This window comes from Nymphaea colorata, unplaced genomic scaffold (genome assembly GCF_008831285.2).
Source record: "Nymphaea colorata isolate Beijing-Zhang1983 unplaced genomic scaffold, ASM883128v2 scaffold0001, whole genome shotgun sequence".
NCBI lineage: Eukaryota > Viridiplantae > Streptophyta > Magnoliopsida > Nymphaeales > Nymphaeaceae > Nymphaea > Nymphaea colorata.
In genome coordinates, this window is record NW_022204507.1 from 2,278,768 (window position 1) to 2,299,216 (window position 20,449).

General features: G+C 36.2%; 1 protein-coding gene and 1 long non-coding RNA gene across 2 annotated transcripts; both read right to left on the reverse strand.

The window, feature by feature from the left end:
* Positions 1–4,409: 4,409 nt before the first annotated feature.
* Positions 4,410–5,869, reverse strand: LOC116267864 (uncharacterized). The gene is made up of 2 exons (XR_004175685.2): positions 5,547–5,869; positions 4,410–4,788 (listed from the first exon to the last, which is right to left on the reverse strand). It is a non-coding gene; the product is annotated as an uncharacterized LOC116267864 (long non-coding RNA).
* A 9,031-nt stretch (positions 5,870–14,900) lies between these two features.
* LOC116267834 (uncharacterized) lies at positions 14,901–20,048 on the reverse strand. The gene is made up of 3 exons (XM_050075323.1): positions 19,771–20,048; positions 17,817–18,096; positions 14,901–15,704 (listed from the first exon to the last, which is right to left on the reverse strand). The coding sequence occupies exons 1-3, from the start codon at positions 19,879–19,881 to the stop codon at positions 15,391–15,393; spliced, it is 705 nt and encodes a 234-aa protein (XP_049931280.1). The 5' UTR covers positions 19,882–20,048; the 3' UTR covers positions 14,901–15,390.
* Between the last annotated feature and the right edge of the window lie 401 nt (positions 20,049–20,449).

Sequence of the window (20,449 nt, forward strand, 5' to 3'; positions counted from 1 at the left end):
ATTTCATTCAGCTAAATTCACAAAATTCCACCTAGAACATGCTGAGTGGATCTTTTCCTCATTTTTCTCCTAGTTTAACTACTAATTTCTTTTCATTTGGTGTTTTTAGAAAAACGGACTTTTTGAGTGCACTAGGAGGAATTTTTCGATTCATCTAAACCAGCCTATGACCTAGCATGATGCCCAAACCTACTAATTTTGAGGAACAAATTCCACTAAAAGCTATTTTAGGTAGATCTTGCCTAATATAGCTCAACAAATCCCAACTTGCCAAAGCTTCTATAGGTCCCTATGCACCCCCAAATTGTCAATAACTTGTTGTAATTATTATTTTAGTCTCAAAAGAAATATTTCCATTTTGCCATTCACCAACCAAGTTAGAAATAATTCAAACATCGACCCAACCTTCATAGCCCCATGATGTAAAATCCTCGATTAAAAAAAAAAATCCAACTTTTAAATCCAAACTAGATGCGAGTATGAGTTCTAGACCTGCTTTGGATCTAAATCCAAACTTTAGATTCACTTTGGAACCAAAATCAGGCACAAATATAACTTCTGGATCCATTTCGCCCAGCCAAGTCATGCACTTGCCTTGTAGGTTTGTGCTTGGCCCAGCCTAGCCTAGCTCAACAAATCCCAACTTGCCAAAGCTTCTATAGGTCCCTATGCACCCCCAAATTGTCAATAACTTGTTGTAATTTCTCGCCACTCCAACAAAAATTCATTATTTTAGTCTCAAAAGAAATATTTCCATTTTGCCATTCACCAACCAAGTTAGAAATAATTCAAACATCGACCCAACCTTCATAGCCCCATGATGTAAAATCCTCGATTAAAAAAAAAATCCAACTTTTAAATCCAAACTAGATGCGAGTATGAGTTCTAGACCTGCTTTGGATCTAAATCCAAACTTTAGATTCACTTTGGATCCAAAATCAGGCACAAATATAACTTCTGGATCCATTTCGCCCAGCCAAGTCATGCACTTGCCTTGTAGGTTTGTGCTTGGCCCAGCCTAGCCTAGCCATGCCAGCCATGTACAGCATATGACAACCCAATTGGTGAGGGCCATTCATGGCTGGCCAGTTGGTTGGCCCGGATGGACCTTTTGGCCATTTTGCTCATCCTTTGCCCAGCCAAGGATAGGCTGGTGGGGCCAAGTAGGTCAAAAATGATCCCTGATCCCGTTAGCACACACTTTTGACATTATGAAAAGGCCAAAATGCCCTTAGTGGTGTAACTTGTTAATAATTTCTCATTTTGACATAAAATAGGCCAAGCACCCTCGGTACGAAAATTGCGTGTTTTTTTAGGTCATCATCACCTATTTTATAAGAAAATAATGATTTTCAAGGTCATAATGACCTATTTCATTGCTTGGAGGACAATTTTTTTTGTGCAAGTGTGAGAAGGGGAGGATGCTCAAGTACAAATAGCCGTCTTCTCCTCCCATTTGCTCCATCCCCTTGAGCCTCAAGTACTTTCATTCTCCCCTCTCTCAGTTTCTCTCTCCCTTCCTTCACTTTCTCTTTCTTTCTGTTCTCACTGATCTTGGCCTCTAAAGAAACCTCACCTAGGTAACCCTCTCTCCCTTTCTTCTAATCTTTATTTTATTTTATTTTGCTTTATTTTAAAATTCATCTTCATGATAACCTTTATTTTACTCTTCAAGCTTGCTTGGATTATGCTGGATTTCATTTTAATGTCATTAAGCCTTAAAAGGGTTAGGTATCCCCTCTCCCTCAAGTTTAGTTATATATATATATATATATATATATATATATATATATATTACATAGATAATACACACACCATGCTTTATTTAAGGATGATGAATCTTTAATCATGGTACTAGTCATGCATTGTTAAAGATAAATCAATCCCTAATCATGGTACTAATCCATGATTAGGGAAGTAATGATTGTCACTTATGCCTTGATGAGACATTACTTAGATTAAATATGTTTTCCTTCTTTTAATTATTTTTCGAATAAGAAAGTTGTTAATATTGAACATTTATATAGTTTTATCATATTTGCACACACTAGCCTAAAAAGACCGACCTCGACTGAGCCCCGGTCCAACCTTGGACCAAGCGTAGCCCCGTCCTAGCTCGATAGGTTCGGCCCTATTGAATCTAGTATCAAACAGGTTTCAGTTTGACCAAACCTAACACAGGTCCGGTCAACTAAACCCAGTTTACTGAATATTCCTGCTTGTTTGGGCTCAGGCAACTAGACCTAAACGGACAGAGTTGGGGGCATCTGCCTGTTTCAGATCAAATCTATGTCTATATTTAGAATCTAGATTGAAAACTACAATCTGAATTCATTTTAGATCCATATTTGATCCAATCTTCATTTCAAATTATAATCTGGATCTGCAATCTGATCTTTGATATGGTATTTGATCCACATCACTCATTTAAATTTAGGCCTCAATCCAAATCTGGCCCTCTAATCCATATCTGAGATCCAAAGTCACCACATCATGACATGCAGTCACAGGTCGATCTCTACCATCGATTTCAAGGTTTAACATAATTTTGTCCCAGCCAAAACTCCATCATTTTCTCCACGCCAAAACCCTAGCCACCTTGGATTTACGCCATCTAGGTTAGAGTTCTTTAAAAATAACAAAAACGCCATTTCTCAAGATTATAAATAAGAGTTAGAGAGGAAGGGTCTTTGTTCTCCGACATAGTCAATTTTTCACGTATGGCTCTCCCTCTCCTCTATTTTTTTTCATTCTTCTTAGGGTTCTTATGACTTAGTCAAATTTTCAGGTTGGATTAGAGCTTAAGGAGTTGATGCACCCTAGAGGCCTTCACAAGTTTGGATGTCAGCGTGATTGCTTCTTTTTAGTGCTGTTCAACAAGTTAAGTCAACTCAGAATTGACTCTAACTTGACTCTTCAATAAATAAGTCAAATTCTAGTCAAAATGAACTCATTTAATTTAATGAGTCAAGTTTGAGCTAGGAAGGCTTGACTCGGTTAACCTTTATTAAGCTTGTGGAGAAAGAACATGTAAAATGTAATTCCTCTCTTTATCACAAGAAAAAGTTATCATAAGAGGTTGTTTGAATGCACTGAAACATCATGGGACAAACCACACTGTGCCGTTTTTCACATTGTTGACGTAAACATCCCAAACCACACTGTGCCATTTTTCACATTGTTGATGTAAACGTTCCAAACCACACTATGCCATTTTTCACATTGTTGACGTAAATGTCCCAAACCACACTGTGTCATTTTTCACATTGTTGATGTAAACGTCGTACACTAAGAGGTTGTTTGATTGCTGTCCACAGGACAGACAGGATGTTCTGTCCACTACCGTTTGATGATTTTAATAACAGAACGCTACGTTCTTCTTGTTCGGTATTTGTTTATTCTGCATGTTCTGTCCATCCTGTCTGACATTTGTTTCTGTTTTATATTATCTATCTATTCTCTCCCATGTTTTTATTTTCCATGGTTACTTCTGCCTATCATGTTTGGTGTTTGTTTATGTTCTATTTTATTAGGTGTTTGTATCTTCTTCACAACTTTGACTACTATATTGGTTTTGTCTGCTATATGATATCATATTTTTTGAACATGTTATACCAAAACATGTCAAAAAATGATGTTCCTGAATTTATTAAAAGATCAACAATTTTAGCAATTTTCGAGAAATAAAATGTGTGGCACAAAAGTTTGGTGAAATTTTCTCAAAATTCAAAAAAAAAAAATCAAGAGTGACATTATAATTTTTAGTTCTCAAGTGTAATACCATTTCGCCCAATTCTCTCGATTTTCGCTGTTTTGTCTTCCCTTGCTTCTCCATAACCTTCTCCATTTACCCAAAAATCAAAATGATGGGTATTTAGTACCGCATACCTTTCAGGTAGAACAAAAATGTCAATTTCCACACATCATGCTGCTTACTTGGAACTTTTGTTCCAAAGTATTTTAGTACCATGTTTGCTTGTGGATGGAACTAAAATTCCACATGTTGAAGGAAACCATGAAACATGTGTGTTAAAAAAGCAAAGTGATTTTCCTTGAAGTCCTTCAACCAAATAAAAAGGTGCTATACAATTTATCCCCACCATTAACATTTCAAACGAACTAAGCAACAAATCAGTGAGACAAAGCAAGAAACAATTATTACAAGATTGTACAGATTTGGACAGTCGTAAGTAGCAAACACCTAACCTATAGATATTGGAACCATCAACCTTTGCAAAATTTCAATTGATCTATCTAATTGGTCATTCACAGCAAATTGCTTCTTGAAATAGATCTCAAACCCCTTCTAAAAATGGTGTCAAACAATCTGTCTCTATAATTCTCATCGTAAACAAATTAAGCATTCAGGATTCAAGCTTAACATGCACTCAAATGGCGACAACAATCAGTTATAAAAATCAAGATAAACTTGTGTAATATAGCACCAACTATGATAAAGTCCGTTCTCCTAACTTTCATAGGAAGAAAACACTATGGCTTACAAAGCAAAAGACGATGGCATTAAGTTGATAAATGTCCTCATTTATGTCAGCTATCAAAAGAATTAGTTCTCTTTCATATTGGAAGTCACTTATTAATGAGTTTGAAAGTAGGGTTGTTGTACAATGAGAAGCGAGTCCACGTAGCAGAGCCTATCCATTTGGCTCCATCGCCAAGAGGGGGCCGATTGAGGGGCAGGTAGGCAGCAACGTCTCCTCTTCCTCTTCCTCTTCTTCTTCCTTGGGCTCCATGTGCGACATCCCTTTCAAGCATTTCGTCAAACAGATCCTGTGCATGTTCAATACTCCAAGAAATAAGATATGAATATATGAATAAAGCAGGTCCAATTCCTTCTCTGCAACACATTCAACAGGTATATTTCCAGTAGAATCTTTTTCATGGTCCCAATTTCTCAGCAAGCAACAGAAGGTGCTGTTGGAGAAAACTTAAATCAATACCAAATAAACTGATCTTAAAGCAACCTGCAAGAATTTGCATGAGCACTGCACCAATCAATATCCTTGGTTTTGTTGCTAACGCACAAGACCTTGAATGACATGTATCATTAGCATTGTTATGATCTTGCCCAATATCCTATTCCAGTCCCTGAGTTACAGTCCTCAAATACAAAAGTGGCAGAGAAATTAAATGACAACAAGAACTTTAATCACTTCTAAAAGAGAAAAGTCCTTATAGAAAGCGTTTTTGCAAAGAAAAGCAAGTTCTCCAAAGCAATGAAACCAGCACCCTTGTAAAGTTACAATTACTTCCTTCAGTTAGTGTAGGCTCAACAGAAGCCCACTTGAAAGTATAGGGTGGAGACTACCGACCAAAGCACAGAGGGTGAACACAGCGGAGGTATTAAACTAGTTGTTATTCGTTATGCTTTCAAACATTAAACAAACCCATGTTTAATACCTCCGTTGTGTTATGCTTTCAAAAGAGATTTGTTATGATTTCAGAAACGTATTCTTTGCTTCTGCAAATCAGAGACAAATAGAGGGAGGGAGCCAGAGAGAAAACAAGAGAAAGAGAGAAAAACTCACCTGGAAAAAGCTATTCACGGAAATGGAGCTCCTTGCAGCAATGAAATGGGCATAGAGAACAATAGAGAGAATAGGGAGAAAGGGCTAGAGCAGTGGGCAAGGGGGAAACTCAGAAGAGAGAAGGGGGAGAGACGGAGGAGGAGGAGAAAAAGAGAAAGGGTGCAGCTCAAGGATGGAGACAGAGGAGGAGGAGAAAAAGAGAAAGGGCGCAGCTCGATGGGGTGGAGATGGAGGAGGAGGAGAGGAAGAGAAAGGGCGACGGCAAGAGGAGCTCGGGCTCGGGGACAGGGCTGTTCGCCTCGGTGGTAAACCATGGAACGAGTTGGAATGATTCAGCACTTTATACCTCCTGTTTTTTATACCTCCTGTTCTCTGTCCTGGTCGTTCTCTGTCCGACGTTTGCGTCGGAATGTGTCCATTTTGTTTCATGGTGTTCCAATGCCACCTCTAAACACTTACATACTGGACACCAGAACAGAACATGGGGTATAAAAACACACCGTGTTACCTCTCCGTACAGAATCCAAGTTTGGTTTTATACATTTTTTGTTATAGGTGATGGTAGATCAAGAATGTTATGTGTTTACTTCCTTAAAAAGAAAAATGAAATTTCAAATTTGAAGGAATTTCAGGAAATGATTGTTGCACAATATCATAAAGAATTAAGAAAAATCAGATATTCATGGAGAGTTTGTGAATTTAGTCTTTGAAATTTATCTCAAAAGAAAATGACATAATACATCAAACTACATGGCCAGGAACTTGTTCGCACCCCACCCCTTTCTCAAAGGGTGTCATATGCAAATCAGTAAAATTCTTTTAAAATTGAGGTTTTGAAAGATATTTTAATGAAAAGGGATCCGCCCGTCGGTACGAGGTCCAACCGTTCGTGCCACTTTTAACAGGGGTAATTAGACAAATGACTAAGGATCATTTGGATCTTATACGAGTTTTTGATGCAAATCCTATATGCTTATGCATTGAGGTTTTGGATTCAAGAACCAAAATTTATTTTGAATGAGTGATTTGAACTCGTTTTGAAGATTAGAGGATTTTCAAGTTCGTTCAAAAACCTTTGTTTTTGTGCCATTTGATTTGAAATACACAATTCTTGAAGATTTTGAAGAGTGAAATTGAGTTATTTATTGTGAATTCTAAATGGCTCATGAGTTGAAATTATGATCAACTTTTGAAAAATAGCTAAGTTTCCTTAGCAAAGAAACTTGATTTTTCAATTTTTTTTTTGCCAAATCGTGTGATTTGGTTATGTAGAATTCATTCTTTTGATGAAACATAGGTTCTAAATTTTTAGAAAACATGTTGTTTTTCAAATATACTTTGGCCAAGATCATGAATGCATTGCTTGTGTTTTCTTTTGAAGTTAAAAGAAGTTTACAAATTTTTGTTGCAATATGACTTGGTTACTTTTTGCAACTCAAATTTGAATCACTTAACCTCTTCAGAATGTGCATGTAGTGCCATTGATTTTGAGTGAAAGTTAATGTATGAAATGAGAAGGGAAACCATATGGAACATTCATTCTTCTCTCTCTCATAATCTCTCAAGGTTCATTCATATGGAACATACATTCTTCTCTCTCTCTTAATCTCTCAAGGTTCATTCATATGAAACATACATTCTTCACTCTCTCATAATGTCTTAAGGTCCATATTGCAATTGCACATCATACGATCTACACATAGAGATTGATTTTAATTAACATGTAGGACTTTCTCTAAATATACTTATTATATGATTAAGCATATGAATTAGAGAAGTAGTCCATAAGCTTGAGACTTGACATAAAACTATCAAAATGATGAAAAATACACAAATGATGTCAAAATCAATTTTTTTTTTAAGGGAAACGTGGATGACATCCACTTTTGTCTCAAGATGGCTAAAAAAAATCAAACCTTATGTTGATTTAGATAGCTGAAAATTGTGGACATTGATTCCAATAAAGAGCTTGTTTCTTAGATAGAAATGAGAAGTCCTTGATCAAATTTCAGATTTCGTACTCATGAAATCGTCAACTTCTTTGAATGGTTCTAGGATAGTTGGTATTTCAAATATGTAAAATTTGACATTCTTAAACCAATTCCTATAAAACGTGGTCTGATTTCAACAACATACACATATCTTACGTATGGATTGCTGAAATTAAGCAAATTTTAAAATGAAATGAAAATGATTTCATAACTTGGTACTATGAAAATCAAAATGAACCATCTTCTCAAAACCAGTTTGGAAACGTGTTCCAATCTGATTTTAAGAGAGGAAAGCAATTTTTAACAAGAGATTGAATATGCATATGCATACATATACATACTTTACTCTTCAAAATGAAATTTCATGAGGGGACTACATAACTCACAAATTATGAAGATTCATGGTTGGGTTCTTTTACGTGGGAAAATTGAAAACTTGTTCCACATCTCCCATACTACCCTTGATCAATTAAATAAAGCATGAAACAAAATAACTTTAAATAGAGAGGGATAAATGAATGCTCAAGCTAGTTCATCCTTAATTTCGCCATGCAAAGGTGGATTGCATTCATGAGAATGCATCCATCCTTAATAGGTTTTTTCGTCATATATATTTTGCAGCAAGATCACTCTCTCACCGTGATATTCTCTTATGGTGGGGAGTTCAAAATGGTTTTAAGCTGGTTATTTTGAAAGGGACGTGGCCTTGGGGCCCTTTTCAAAATTTGATACATGGGTTCATCTTTAAGAAAAACTGACGTATGCATACATGATGCATTAACATGCACATTTAATCGTAGGTTTCCCTTAGCTAGACATCATTCCCAGCCATGAAACAAATGAAAATAAACCCTCCCACGAATTGCTGGAATTAAAATGAACTAATGAGAAGACAAAATAGATGAGAAATGGTTAAAATCACCTACCATGCGGTCGGTCTTGATACTTGATCTTCGCCTTCATTTATTTTCTAAATCGAGCAATCCTAAGCAAGAATCCAAGCTTGGATTCGAGCTTAGCAAAGTTAGAAGTAGAATAGCTTGCTTGCTGGAATTTGTAGTAGGAAAGAAGACTTATCACCACGAAAATCCAAGGTTCACTTAAGCACCCTAACTTAGCAAAATCAATGGAGAGAATAAAAGAAAATGAAAAAGAAAGTAAGAGAAAAGAAGGAAGAATACTTGGACGACTCTCTCCTCTCTTCCTTGGCTTCTCCCTCCTAGCATTTGCCTTTGAAGATCAATCAAGGCTTAGGGAGATGAAAAATGGATTAAATGAGTTTTAATGGGTCTATTTAATCATTCTTAGCCCATTTGCACAAGCTAGGTGGGCTGGGTTAGGTTTGGTCAACTTGGTTCAGACCTAGCTGACCAACATTGACCAAATTTTGGACGAAAATGCCCTTACACAGGGTTTTGCCTTATTTTGTGCTATTTATTTATTTTTTTTGTTTGAAATTGAGCTTGATAGGTTGAAAACTAGTTATTAAGCTCCAAATGCCATTGAATTATGATAATCCAATTTAAATTTGAATAAAATTTGAAAATTCTATCAAATTTGGCTCGAAAAGGGTATTTTTGTCCATAGTTTGATTGAGGATGGATTTCAACTGAATCAAACTTTCGTTTGAACAATTGAATTTTAATTTCATATTTGATTTATCTATTTGAGAAATCTAAATATTTATTTGCCTTTCATAAGCCAATTTAGGCTCTGTAATCTCAATTTGATCATAGAAGGGTAAAATTGTCCACATTGGTCTATTTCGACCAATTGACCAAAGTCAAAGCTCAATTGTGAATAGTTTGACTTTGTTTGAGGTAATTTGATAAATTTGAGATAAGAAAGCTCTTAGTTGAGCTAAATTGTACTTTACATGGGTTTAGTCAAAGTGGGTTTGGTTTGGTCAAAGTCTATTTTCATCCATTAATTGGATCGTGAGACAGACCTACTTTTTGACCAAGCTGAGCTCATGTTGACTGAGTCTAGCTAAGATTTGGGTGCACTAGGGTCGAACCTACTTGAATTAAATGGGTTTGATCAGCCTAGTTATTAATTTTCGAAGATTGAAGACTCTTTAAAGAGGACCTAGTTAAAGAAGAGAGAGATGCATAAATGTTTCTTTTTTCTTAGGTTTTTAGTTATGATATCATTCATTTTTCCTTGAAAATCATTTAATTGGGAGAAAACATTTATTTATTTATTTATTTTTTTAAATGAGGGAGTGACCCTGGGGGGCTCTTGACCACACGGGTTAGGTGGGGCCCACACGTGGGTCCCACATAGCATTCTAGACCGAATTAGATCCAATTTTTGGATCTAAGTCAAAATTTGGCCATCACAGCTGGTCCTACAAGGAACCTTGCTACCAGAGCTAAAGTTGTCATTTGCTTCCCACATGCTGCTATTTTGGGCTGAGATTCCATGAAAAGGCCTTCTAGGACACAATCCCCTACATGCCATTTATGGACTTATACTTTTTAATTTCTTATGAATTACAAATCTTGATTAACATCATTTTCTTTATAAGCAGCCTTTTACAAGAACTTTTTCTTGCTTGTTGCATATGTACTTTCATGCAATCAGGATGCATAATTTATAAGACTAATGGAGGAAGGCCTTAAGCTGTTAAGTTTTTTATTTAATTTCAGATACATGTGTACCTTTCAAGTCACATATTCTCAAGTATTATGTGTGTTTCCTTAGCTATGTTGTGGTGTCCTTTTCTTTTTTTCCCTTTAAGCTCAAAATCTTACATTTTTAATAACAATTTGTTGAGCATCAAATTTATGATGTCAAATCACATACAGCTAAAATCTGCGATTAGTGGTGACTACCCTGGCTTTGACTTTTTACTATTTGCAGGGGCTCAAAATGCTTGGCTCTCCTATTTCTCCCCTCCTCCTTTTTCTTGTCATTCTTTTTGCTTTTTGCCCTTTCAACTTCTATAGTCATGCAGTTTGCATTATTATTTTTACTACTTTGGTTGTCTTCTTTCTTTAGTGGCATCATCTACTTATAACGTCATTGTGCAACATTATGAATAGCGGCTAAATTATGTTTTCTGATGTATTTAATTGCCTTTTACAATTTAATTGTTTTCATATTTTTGTTCTTTTTTTTTCTGTGGAGGTTACATAGACCAATCCAAGCAAACTAGTGCCAACTACACCCACAAGCCATTAAGACCTTTACTTCCTCATGCCAAACTCATAATTTTTACTCAAAAAATTCATCATAATAAAGTTATCCCTCTAATGCACATCCAAACTAACAAGTCCAACAATATTCCCATGGGCATGACAATACATGATCTATAAGATGCAAAGATATTGAAGCAAAGGAATACTTCAAAAGAAGGTCCAACATCTAATAAATAAATAAATAGATAAACACACACACACACATACAAAATTTGTATTGCAAGTAAATGTCAAACATTTTCTGGACAAATTGGTTTGCAATAAAAATTCAGTAACCTCAAATTTATCTTCTCCAATTAAATTAGAACATGTCAGGAAAAGAATAAAAAAGATCTATTGGACAAAAAACGTTCAAGTAAGTCTATCAACCTAGGTTATCTTTTTTATTTTCACGTAGTAAGTTTGTGTTTGAGACATTATACATTTCATTCATGGCTATGAGGTACAATGAACCAAATTGATTGTGGAGATAGGAGTCAATCTTAGTGGAACCAAGAGTTGGACACGTTGATGGTAGATATTACATGTGAAAGTAGGACTCGTTGAAAGAAAACTAGTGGTGGGTTTGACAGGACTGATTGGAACAAGATTTTGTGCTAGTTTAATAATAGAATGAACTTAAACTATGACAAAGAATAACTTAAGAATTGATTTGGAGTATTGAAGAAAACATATAATGTCATGAAAGACATGTTAAGTCAAAGCCATTTTGGATGGGATCCAAGTATCAGATGTGTAGATAATACGGATAGGTGTGGAATGATTATTTGCAGTGAGTAAGAAACACCTGCATATGCAAGTCAATGTTACCAAAGTATCAAATCTTTTGATTATAATGCACACAAAGAATGTGTTGATGAAAATACCATATAATCTACATCTTAAACACCAAAACAACAATCATGTAAACATGAATGTCAAAAGTCTAAAATATCAAATTTATCATATTTTCTTTCACAATTTGCTTCATTTTTTGAAGAAAGAACCCAATAAATGGTTGAGTACCATGAAAGAAAAGAAGCTTGACTAGCATTACATAAAGCAAGGGTTGCATCATGTGAATCATATTTTATGACTGCTTGCACAAATGAAATTGTAAAGATTGAAGATGATAGTGAGCTAATTATAGAGAAACATTTATGGTACTACCCAAGCATTTTTGTAAAAGTTATCTTAGGAAATAAAAATGAGTTATAATAACTTATCTATTTAGTGTGTGGGATATTTTCTTGCCAACTTTGCTATATGTTCTCTTTGTTACTAATGTGACATATATAATGTTTCATCCATTGTCACATATATCGTGTACGGGTATTATACGGTAAGGAATTTCTTGAATATAATACGATAAAGTTGTATATCTCGAAAATATCTCGAGAAAATCTTGACAATTTTTTTTAAAAAATAAAACATTTAATAAATCCTAAAAATTTAAAAAAAATAAAAAATTAATAAAAATATGAAAAAACCATGTAGTTTTATTTTTTGTCATTTAAAAAAAACATCTAATTGTCGTTTTATATGACTGACTTATTTCTCGGGTATTATACGCATTTTTTTTCGAAAAATACACGTTTATGTGACAATGAATTGTTGTTATTTTTGTTTGGGATAGTGTACTTATTTTGTTGCTTTGGGTTAAGAATCACGTCATATGAGTGTAGCCATGTTACTGCTTTTGCACAAAGAATATCAAAGCAAAAATTATGGTCATTTTACTTACTTTTTAGTGATGGTCCTCTATGCACATTTACATAAGCTTGTCAATTTCTTACCAACTGTTAACTTGTATTTGATAACTTATACTTATGTTATGTAGATTTGAACTATCAATTGACATCATTTTTTCTATTACCAACACAGTCTCCTCCCAAATACGTGTATAATTTTAACTAACTAACTAACGATAAGTCAACCATCCTTCATCTGAAACCAATTTATAAAGAACAACACAAAAAACTCATGTTTTGGTCATCCAAACAAAAACCAGATTTTCAATAGTAAAAACCTGATTTTTGACATGCTAGCCCAACAATAAAACCATGTTTCAAAACACATTAAAAAAAACTGGTTTTCTCAAAACCAGCACAAAACCCATTTTTTCAAGGCATGCATCCAAATAGGGCTTTAGTTGCAAGGTTGTTATGTCAATTAGCTGGATTATTCTACAAAGACCTATAAGACTCTCTATAAGAAGTTGTATTCACAAGTTGTATTTTTTACTTTTCAAAGAATGAGTATCCCACTTGCATGCTCTCATACGTTTATTGTGTGCTCTCATACGTTTATTGTGTGCTCTCATTCATTTATTGCATGTTCTGACAATATGAACATTTTTTCACTGAAAAAAATGAAAATATTGAAGATAGACTTATGCTTTGACAAAGTATATTCTTCACACACTTTTTTAAAGGGAAAAGTGGTAATCTTTTATTGATTTGACAATTATTTGAATGAAAAAAGTTATATCTTTCTGCCTAAGCATGAGAAAACTTTGGTCAGCTTTAAACATCAAAAAGGTGAGAGCTGCCCCATACATTTTTTGGTTCACATTTCCCTTGCATCCAATGCACCAAAGTTGTGAAACCAAATGATCTCTTAATGATAAGTCAAGGATTCAACAACTGGTGCATGATGAAAGAGAGATGTTCCATTATTTGTGGCTTCGTCCTTGTGCAATATACAAGCAATGTTGTTAAGTGTGTTGCTGCACAGCGATACGCTAAGCTTGTGAAGCAATACGTAGTGCAGCGATGTGTAATGATGCGTAAGTATGAGGATAAAACTGTCATGTATAAAACATCTAAAAAATTAATCTCAAACATGAAAAACAACAATCAAAATAACATGCAAGTAAACAACCAATATACAGTAATCCCCAAATCGAGCTGTCCAAAACAATACATTCTATGCATAAACCATGAATATCGTGTGCAATACAATCAGATTTAGATTATATGTACTTCCAAGTTCCAAGCATGCACATCATATAGAATACAATTAGCTTCAGATTAAATATACATGTTATCATATTTGAAATTTGAATCAAATAATAATCCAATACAAACTTGATTGAGCAGACCTATTCTACAAGCCAAAACATTATTTTTCGATCTTCACTGTCTAACGAGTCACTTTCAATTATGTACGGTCAATTTACAACTTGTTGACATGCACTATTGTTCAATCTAACTTGGCATTGTACTAATAATGGTACAATTACTAGGAAATCATGGTTCTAATGGTTTAACTGAGCTACAACACCAGGTGACTCGACCTTCAATATTCTTTGTTCGTATTATTCTGCCATGTAGACCTTGGATCATGGGCTTATCTAGTGTTAGTATACTAACGGCAGCCTAAGTTCAGTTCCATTATGTGGCTGAACTTTAAATTGATAGCTTGTATGAGCTTTACATATTTTTCATTGGGCAAAACCTTTGGATGGATATGCGTTTCTGTGCATTTCAATGGTTTTTTTTTTCTTAATCATGTGCATGAAGGTGAGGTCAGAATTGCTTGGTGAAGAAAGGTTAAGTGAGGAGAACTGAGCGCTGTAGGTGAAAAAGTGGGTTCATGTGGCTCTTAGGAATATAGCGGCACCTTTTCAAGTTATCCGCCTGTCGGTTCTTTACTAGTTGCACATATCGCCACTAGATTGCCTGAATACAATAGCAATTTTCAATCTAGCGCGTCACCGCTCTGGACATGTAGAATTCATTTTCGGTGAATTGCCCAAAAAAAGAAAAGGTACATCGAAGATTTTAAGCTTGTGTTAACCAAACAAAGAAATAGTTCATGCCTACCCTCTTCCCACCCCGCGCGCTAAGAAGAGGGATAAAAAAACAAACGGATTGTCAATCCTTGGTTGCCACTTTATCTTGCAGTAGAAGTAGAAAAAGAAGAGGTGGTGTTGGTTGACAAGTAGTGAAGAGAAGCACGAAAAACGTCCATGACTTCTGCACGCAATGAGCAACGCACCCGCCAGGCTCACGCTCGCGCTCATACTTTTTCAACATAAGTGGCTGAGACAACTCATGGCGGCAACTCACAGCAGCAACTCACTTTTCGACACCACCAATGGATGCTCATCGTGGTCATAGGCAACAAAAAGAAAAAGGAATGAGGGAGGAGGAAAAGGGTTACCTGATAAGGGAAAGGAAGAAGAAAGGGGAAAGTCTATAACTAATAAGAGTAATTTTACAGAACTACCAGAAAGAAAAGTTAAAAAGAAAAAATCTTAAACAATGAAAAAAACGTGGACGCCCGATACACACGCGTCAGACGACTCGTCCTGAGGATGATGCGCACGCATCAGGTCCACTGCACATCAACCCCATGTTTTGATGCATTCATGGAGTGCATGTTGCGCATGCATCATGCGGTGATGCGTGCACATCTGATAACACTGCTACCAACAACGTATATACACAAAAAACCCACTTCCATTGCTCAGGCCTCAGAAGATCGGAAGGGCACCCTTCTGCTGTACAACTGCTAAGATTTTCAAGAATTGAAACTAGAACCGCCTAAGCTAAGTGGAGGCTTTTGCCCAACCCAAGCCATATATACAAAATTAGATGGATGCCCAGAAGTGGAGGCCCTGTCAATTTACCCCAAAGGCAGTAAAGAAATCAGGTGAACTAATCTCTACCAGGACCACATTACAGGATTCGTTGGCTGAGGAGGCTGAGGAATCATACAATGCTGCTGTTGCCAGGTCAAACCTTCAGTTCCCGCACCTGCAGGAGGCAGCATTGTAACACCGACTGCTGTGTCTTCCTCCATTTCTGTATCCATGTCTTCAGCTTCCATTGGTTCAAATGGCACGTCCACTGCTGCCTGGGCTGCCAACTTGTCATGTTTGGGCAGATGAGAAGATGGCATCCAAGGGACAAGAGCCAGCATCTCGCTTGTTCCAACTTCTTTCAAATAAGCTGCCCTTGGTCTGGGGGTCAACTGGTCTGGAAGACAGAAGAACACGTACGCGCATGCTTTCAGAACCTTACGTTTGTAAAGTGGTTGAATATTTATTATTGAAAAGAAAAGAACTTCATAAAAAAAATTATCGACCAAAAAAGGACAGAGTCGACTAGATATTCAAACTTGGATAATCCTTCTACCCAGCCATATGCAATTTTGTCAATTGCCACAGTAAATAATCTGAAATAGCCTTAAAAGGTTTCTTGAATGACCTATTCATATACAATTAGATCGAGAAAGCAACACGAATCAGGAGTACCACTGCTAGAAAACCAGGAAGACGTACCAGGAGGCCAATACCATTTTAAGCAGTGCTGTAATGATTTGAGTTGGTAATAGATAGTCAGGTTAAGATGGAAAGTGGTGTACTGGTCAAGCCTAGCCCAAGAAATTTCAACCAGAACTTGCATGCAATGTTGTTAGAGAGGCTAAGGCAAGGCAAAGCATCACAAGGCTAATGAAGGGAAGCATAAAAAGCCAACATTGGAGTGCAAGATTCATGACTTCATCAACTAAAATAGACAATACAAAACAAATATAAGCAGATATCAACACCCACGGGCTTACATTCTACTACAAGGAGAAAACATAGATTTTTCTCCTCCGATTGTGGAAAACATTTACACCATTGTCACATATATCATGTTCAGGTATTATACGGTGAGGAATTCTTCAAGTATAATACGACAAAGTTGTATATCTCGAAAATATCTCAGCAAATTTTTAAAAAATTAAAATATTTAACAAATCCTAAAAATTATAAAAAAATAAAAATTAATAAAAAATATGAAAGAACGCGAAAAAACACATACAATATGTGTTCTTTCCATGTTTTGTATTTTCTGGCATTTTTTTTAAAAAGACGCATCTGGCATTTTTTTTAAAAAGACGCATCTAATTGCTGTTTTATACGGCTGATTTATTTCTCACATATTATATGTGTTTTTCGCATATTATATGTGTTTTTTAGAATAATATGAATTGATTTATTTCTCACATATTATATGCGTTTTTTTCAAATAATACGTGTTTTATGTGACAAATTTTACACTTGGTGTCCAACAGTAAAAGAAAATTTCGATTACAGAACAGAAGAGTACCTATGATATCTTTGCATGATTATCTGTAACTATGCACATTGTGAACGATATGTAAAAACAGCTACCTTTTCAGCTGCTACTACAGGAGGACCAACCAGTACTAGAGGGGTGTACGCGTCTCCTATGCTTTCATCCCAAGATGATTTTCTCTAACATGAAAAATAACAAAGATCTCCAAATCAAGGCACAAGGGGCCCATGTCACACAAAGAGAGAGAACGCCTATTAAGCAGGGTAGCCAGAAGCACTAGACAGTGGACTTTCAAAAAGGATTAGGCAGCACCTAGGCTCGCATGTGAAACTGAGAGACAGAAAATGGAAGAGAAGCAGAAGAAGAAGAAGAAGAAGAAGAAGGACAAAAGGAACAAAGAAAGTTAAGTAGAAGACAAGAAGAATTTTTAAGATTTTTTCACTTGGATGCCTAGGTGGCCCAGCCTGGTATAAAAAGTGGCTGCATGTGTCCTAAGCAGGCACGTAGCTGCAGATTTGACAACAGAGATGTAATAGCTCGACCACTAAATTGAGCCTCCGGCGCAAGAGTACCAGTGAGTTATGGGTTCCAGATTCCACTGCCCTTACTGCTCATTAAAGTGAGGACAAGGAAACGGAAGACAGGAGGACTTTGCTTTTTGATACATTTTCTTTTAATATAATTTTCATTAATCTAAAAACCAGGTCAAGTCAACGCAAGGAATGCATGTTTCGCATCCAGCATTGCTACACTGATTGAAGTGTACGCTTCATACCATTCCATTTCAAACCGAATGCCTCAAGGTGTTTTATGAGTGCTTCACTTTGGAAGCTTAAGCTTCAAACTTCAAAGCAATGCATCCAAAAATACGGCTTCCAACAACATTACATGCACAATGCAAAACATGAAATCACAAAGTAACAGAACAGGTAACAAATGAGTCAATCTTTGTCCATCAACTTAGATGCCTACAGTAACAGGAAACAGTCATAAATCATAACGGGGTTGTAGAATAAATCTTACCCTTTAAACCTGTGACAATATCTGAATCCACTTTGAAAGAAATATCTGATGATATCGGAACCTTCAAATCCAACAATGGCAAGTAACTAGTTCCATTCACAGGTTTGTAGAGAACCAGAGCTTTTTCTTGATTCAGCAGGAAAGGTGAATTTGCTTCAGTGAGAAGAGCTGCTGGCTGTTGTTGATCATATTTCATACCAAGAGGAACACCAGGAGATTGATAACTAAAAGCCCCAGAATTTTCTGGTTCTTCTTCCAAAATAGGGGGCATTGTGCCATCCTAGGAATCCAAAAGAAGTATCTCTCAGTCTTGTTCCATAAAAACCAAAGATGAATGATAAAATGGATATGATGAGTTAAATATTTGTTCCAAGGCCACATTTTAAATTCTGTTTCTTGTTGAAAGGAGGGTTCTAATACAAACACACAAAATGAGTAGGAACAAGAAAAAGCAAGAAAATCCGAGCAGAATGAACCAAAAGGACATCAAAACAGCAAGCTTCTTAGAACACCACAAGCAGAAGTTTCACACCAGTCAACCTACAGTTAAGAGGATGCTGATAAACTATCATTTCCAGATGACTTGTGGACAAATTCAGTTTGATGAAACCAAACTAGTTGTTCAGACAATGTTGGTTCAAGAACTGAACTGAAAACTGAAACACCTCAGGCGCCCATGTTTCAGCTTAAGCACAGAAAGAGTTAAAATGTTAAAGCCACTTTCAGCTTAAGCACAGAAAGAGTTAAAATGTCAAAACCCCCAATCCGCAAATTCACGCCAACATCATCTGCACTACTTGTAACATATCTTAGAGATGATGCCCATCAAAACAGAACCTGGATCACCCCACTAGCCGACAGGAGATTTTCAGCAATACAAGAAACCTAATTTGGTTCACTATTAAGTTGTGTTTAACAAAATTTGGACCGTCGAGACACTAAAACTTGTTACAATAGTTGAACGGAAAGCATAGTAATATTGACTAGGTAAGGTCAGCTCGTTTTCAGAAAACTATTCTAAATTGTCCCAAGCTTTCTGCTGCAGATCTGGCAAATGTAAATGGTCTGACAAATTTTATGCTAGAAGAGAACAAAAGATCATCCAACTTTTAGCAATACAGCAAATGTGAGTTGCAAAAAAAAAAAAAAAAAATGCAACTTCGACCAAAAGAAAACTGATTGAAGGAAAGAACAACGGATATAAATCTACAGGAAACCAAAGCTAGAATACAAAACGACTCTGAGCTCCCAAATGTCAAATTAAAAAAAAAAAAAGTTATGATCCTCGCAGATAGCTCGGACCAAGTATGAGACTATATAATTTCCATTCACAAAATGAATCTAACACGATCTAGTGAGTGAACAACATATAAATTTCCTCAACATTATGGATTCAAGCAGACCCAATTGACTCCAAACAATAAGGATCCTTCCTAATGGGGGTCGCTGTCATAACAATTCTGGGTGAGCGGGGTTTGCCACCGCTCAAGAAGGACAAAGCCCCCACCCAACCCGTTATGCCCCACGGTACATGGCCTGCTTTCGCGCTGTCATAACCATTCGGTTATCATCCATGTTTCCATTTGTCACGAGATTTTTCCTTGCTGAGAAAATCCTGAAACTGGAGATTGGGGCCATGGCTGTCTATTCTCCCTTTTCTCCTTGCAACGTTAACCATAAATTAAGAACGTCTTCTACAAGACCATCTCTTCACCTTTCATGCTTTCTTGTGTCCCATATGATTTCCCTTTCCTTGAAATTCACCTTCTTCACGATGATGGTAGATATAACAGTTACAAGGGCCGTCTCCATGATTCTCCCTCTTTTTACAAACGACAATTCCAAAACAAACAACCAATGAAAGGTACGAGTACTAGTCCATCATTTGCCAAAACCATGCTCTTTCTCTGTGTGTGTGTGAAAGAGAGAGAGAGAGAGAGAGAGAGAGGCTTACCAGGCGGCGAATCTTCCGAGCCGGAGAAGAGATGGAAAAATCGTGGAAGCGATCGAACAGATCACTTTGAAGATCCTTCCTCTTCATCTTGGCAGACGAGAAGCCAGCCATCTGAATGAAGAGAACGCCGGAAACTGGAGTTAGAAAACCAGAAAGGTGAACAACCAGTAACGGGAAATGGAGACGGTAAAGAACAATCCCTCTACTCTCTAATAAAGAAGATTTTCCGTTGCTATTCCCTCTCCAACTCTCTTTCTCGACGTCTCTAGAAGCACCTCTCTCTCTCTCTCTCTCTCTCTCTCTCTCGACTTCTCTTTTAAGAACCAGCAACTTGAGCATAATACCACAGCCCAGCTGCACGTTTCAAAATTTTTTAAGAGCGACATAAATCTTCTACCATCTAGCAAGAAGCCTGGGTTAGTTAATCGTTAAATATACATCCATCTGGGATGTTAACAAATGTGATATCCGATCGAACCGAATAAACAATAAGATATGAAAAAAAAAAAGAAAATTAACATCCTATATGTATGTATATATATATTAACCAGGTTTGAATTTGCATTCGGTATTAAATATAGTTTTAAATAAATATCCCATACTCAATGTCTTTAATATGGTTTGGATTTGGTTTAAAAATTGGATTTGGATTTAAATGTTAGCCTAAAAATTGGATTTG

What these genes read in the sequence shown, in the direction of transcription:
- LOC116267834 (XM_050075323.1), bottom strand. Translation starts at nt 19,881, where the DNA reads ATGGCTGGCTTCTCGTCTGCCAAGATGAAGAGGAAGGATCTTCAAAGT. An exon ending in CTCGGAAGATTCGCCGCCTG is followed by an intron (nt 18,097 to 19,770) that starts GTAAGCCTCTCT and finishes TTGGATTCCTAG; the next exon opens with GATGGCACAATGCCCCCTAT. An exon ending in TATTGTCACAGGTTTAAAGG is followed by an intron (nt 15,705 to 17,816) that starts GTAAGATTTATT and finishes TCTGTCTTCCAG; the next exon opens with ACCAGTTGACCCCCAGACCA.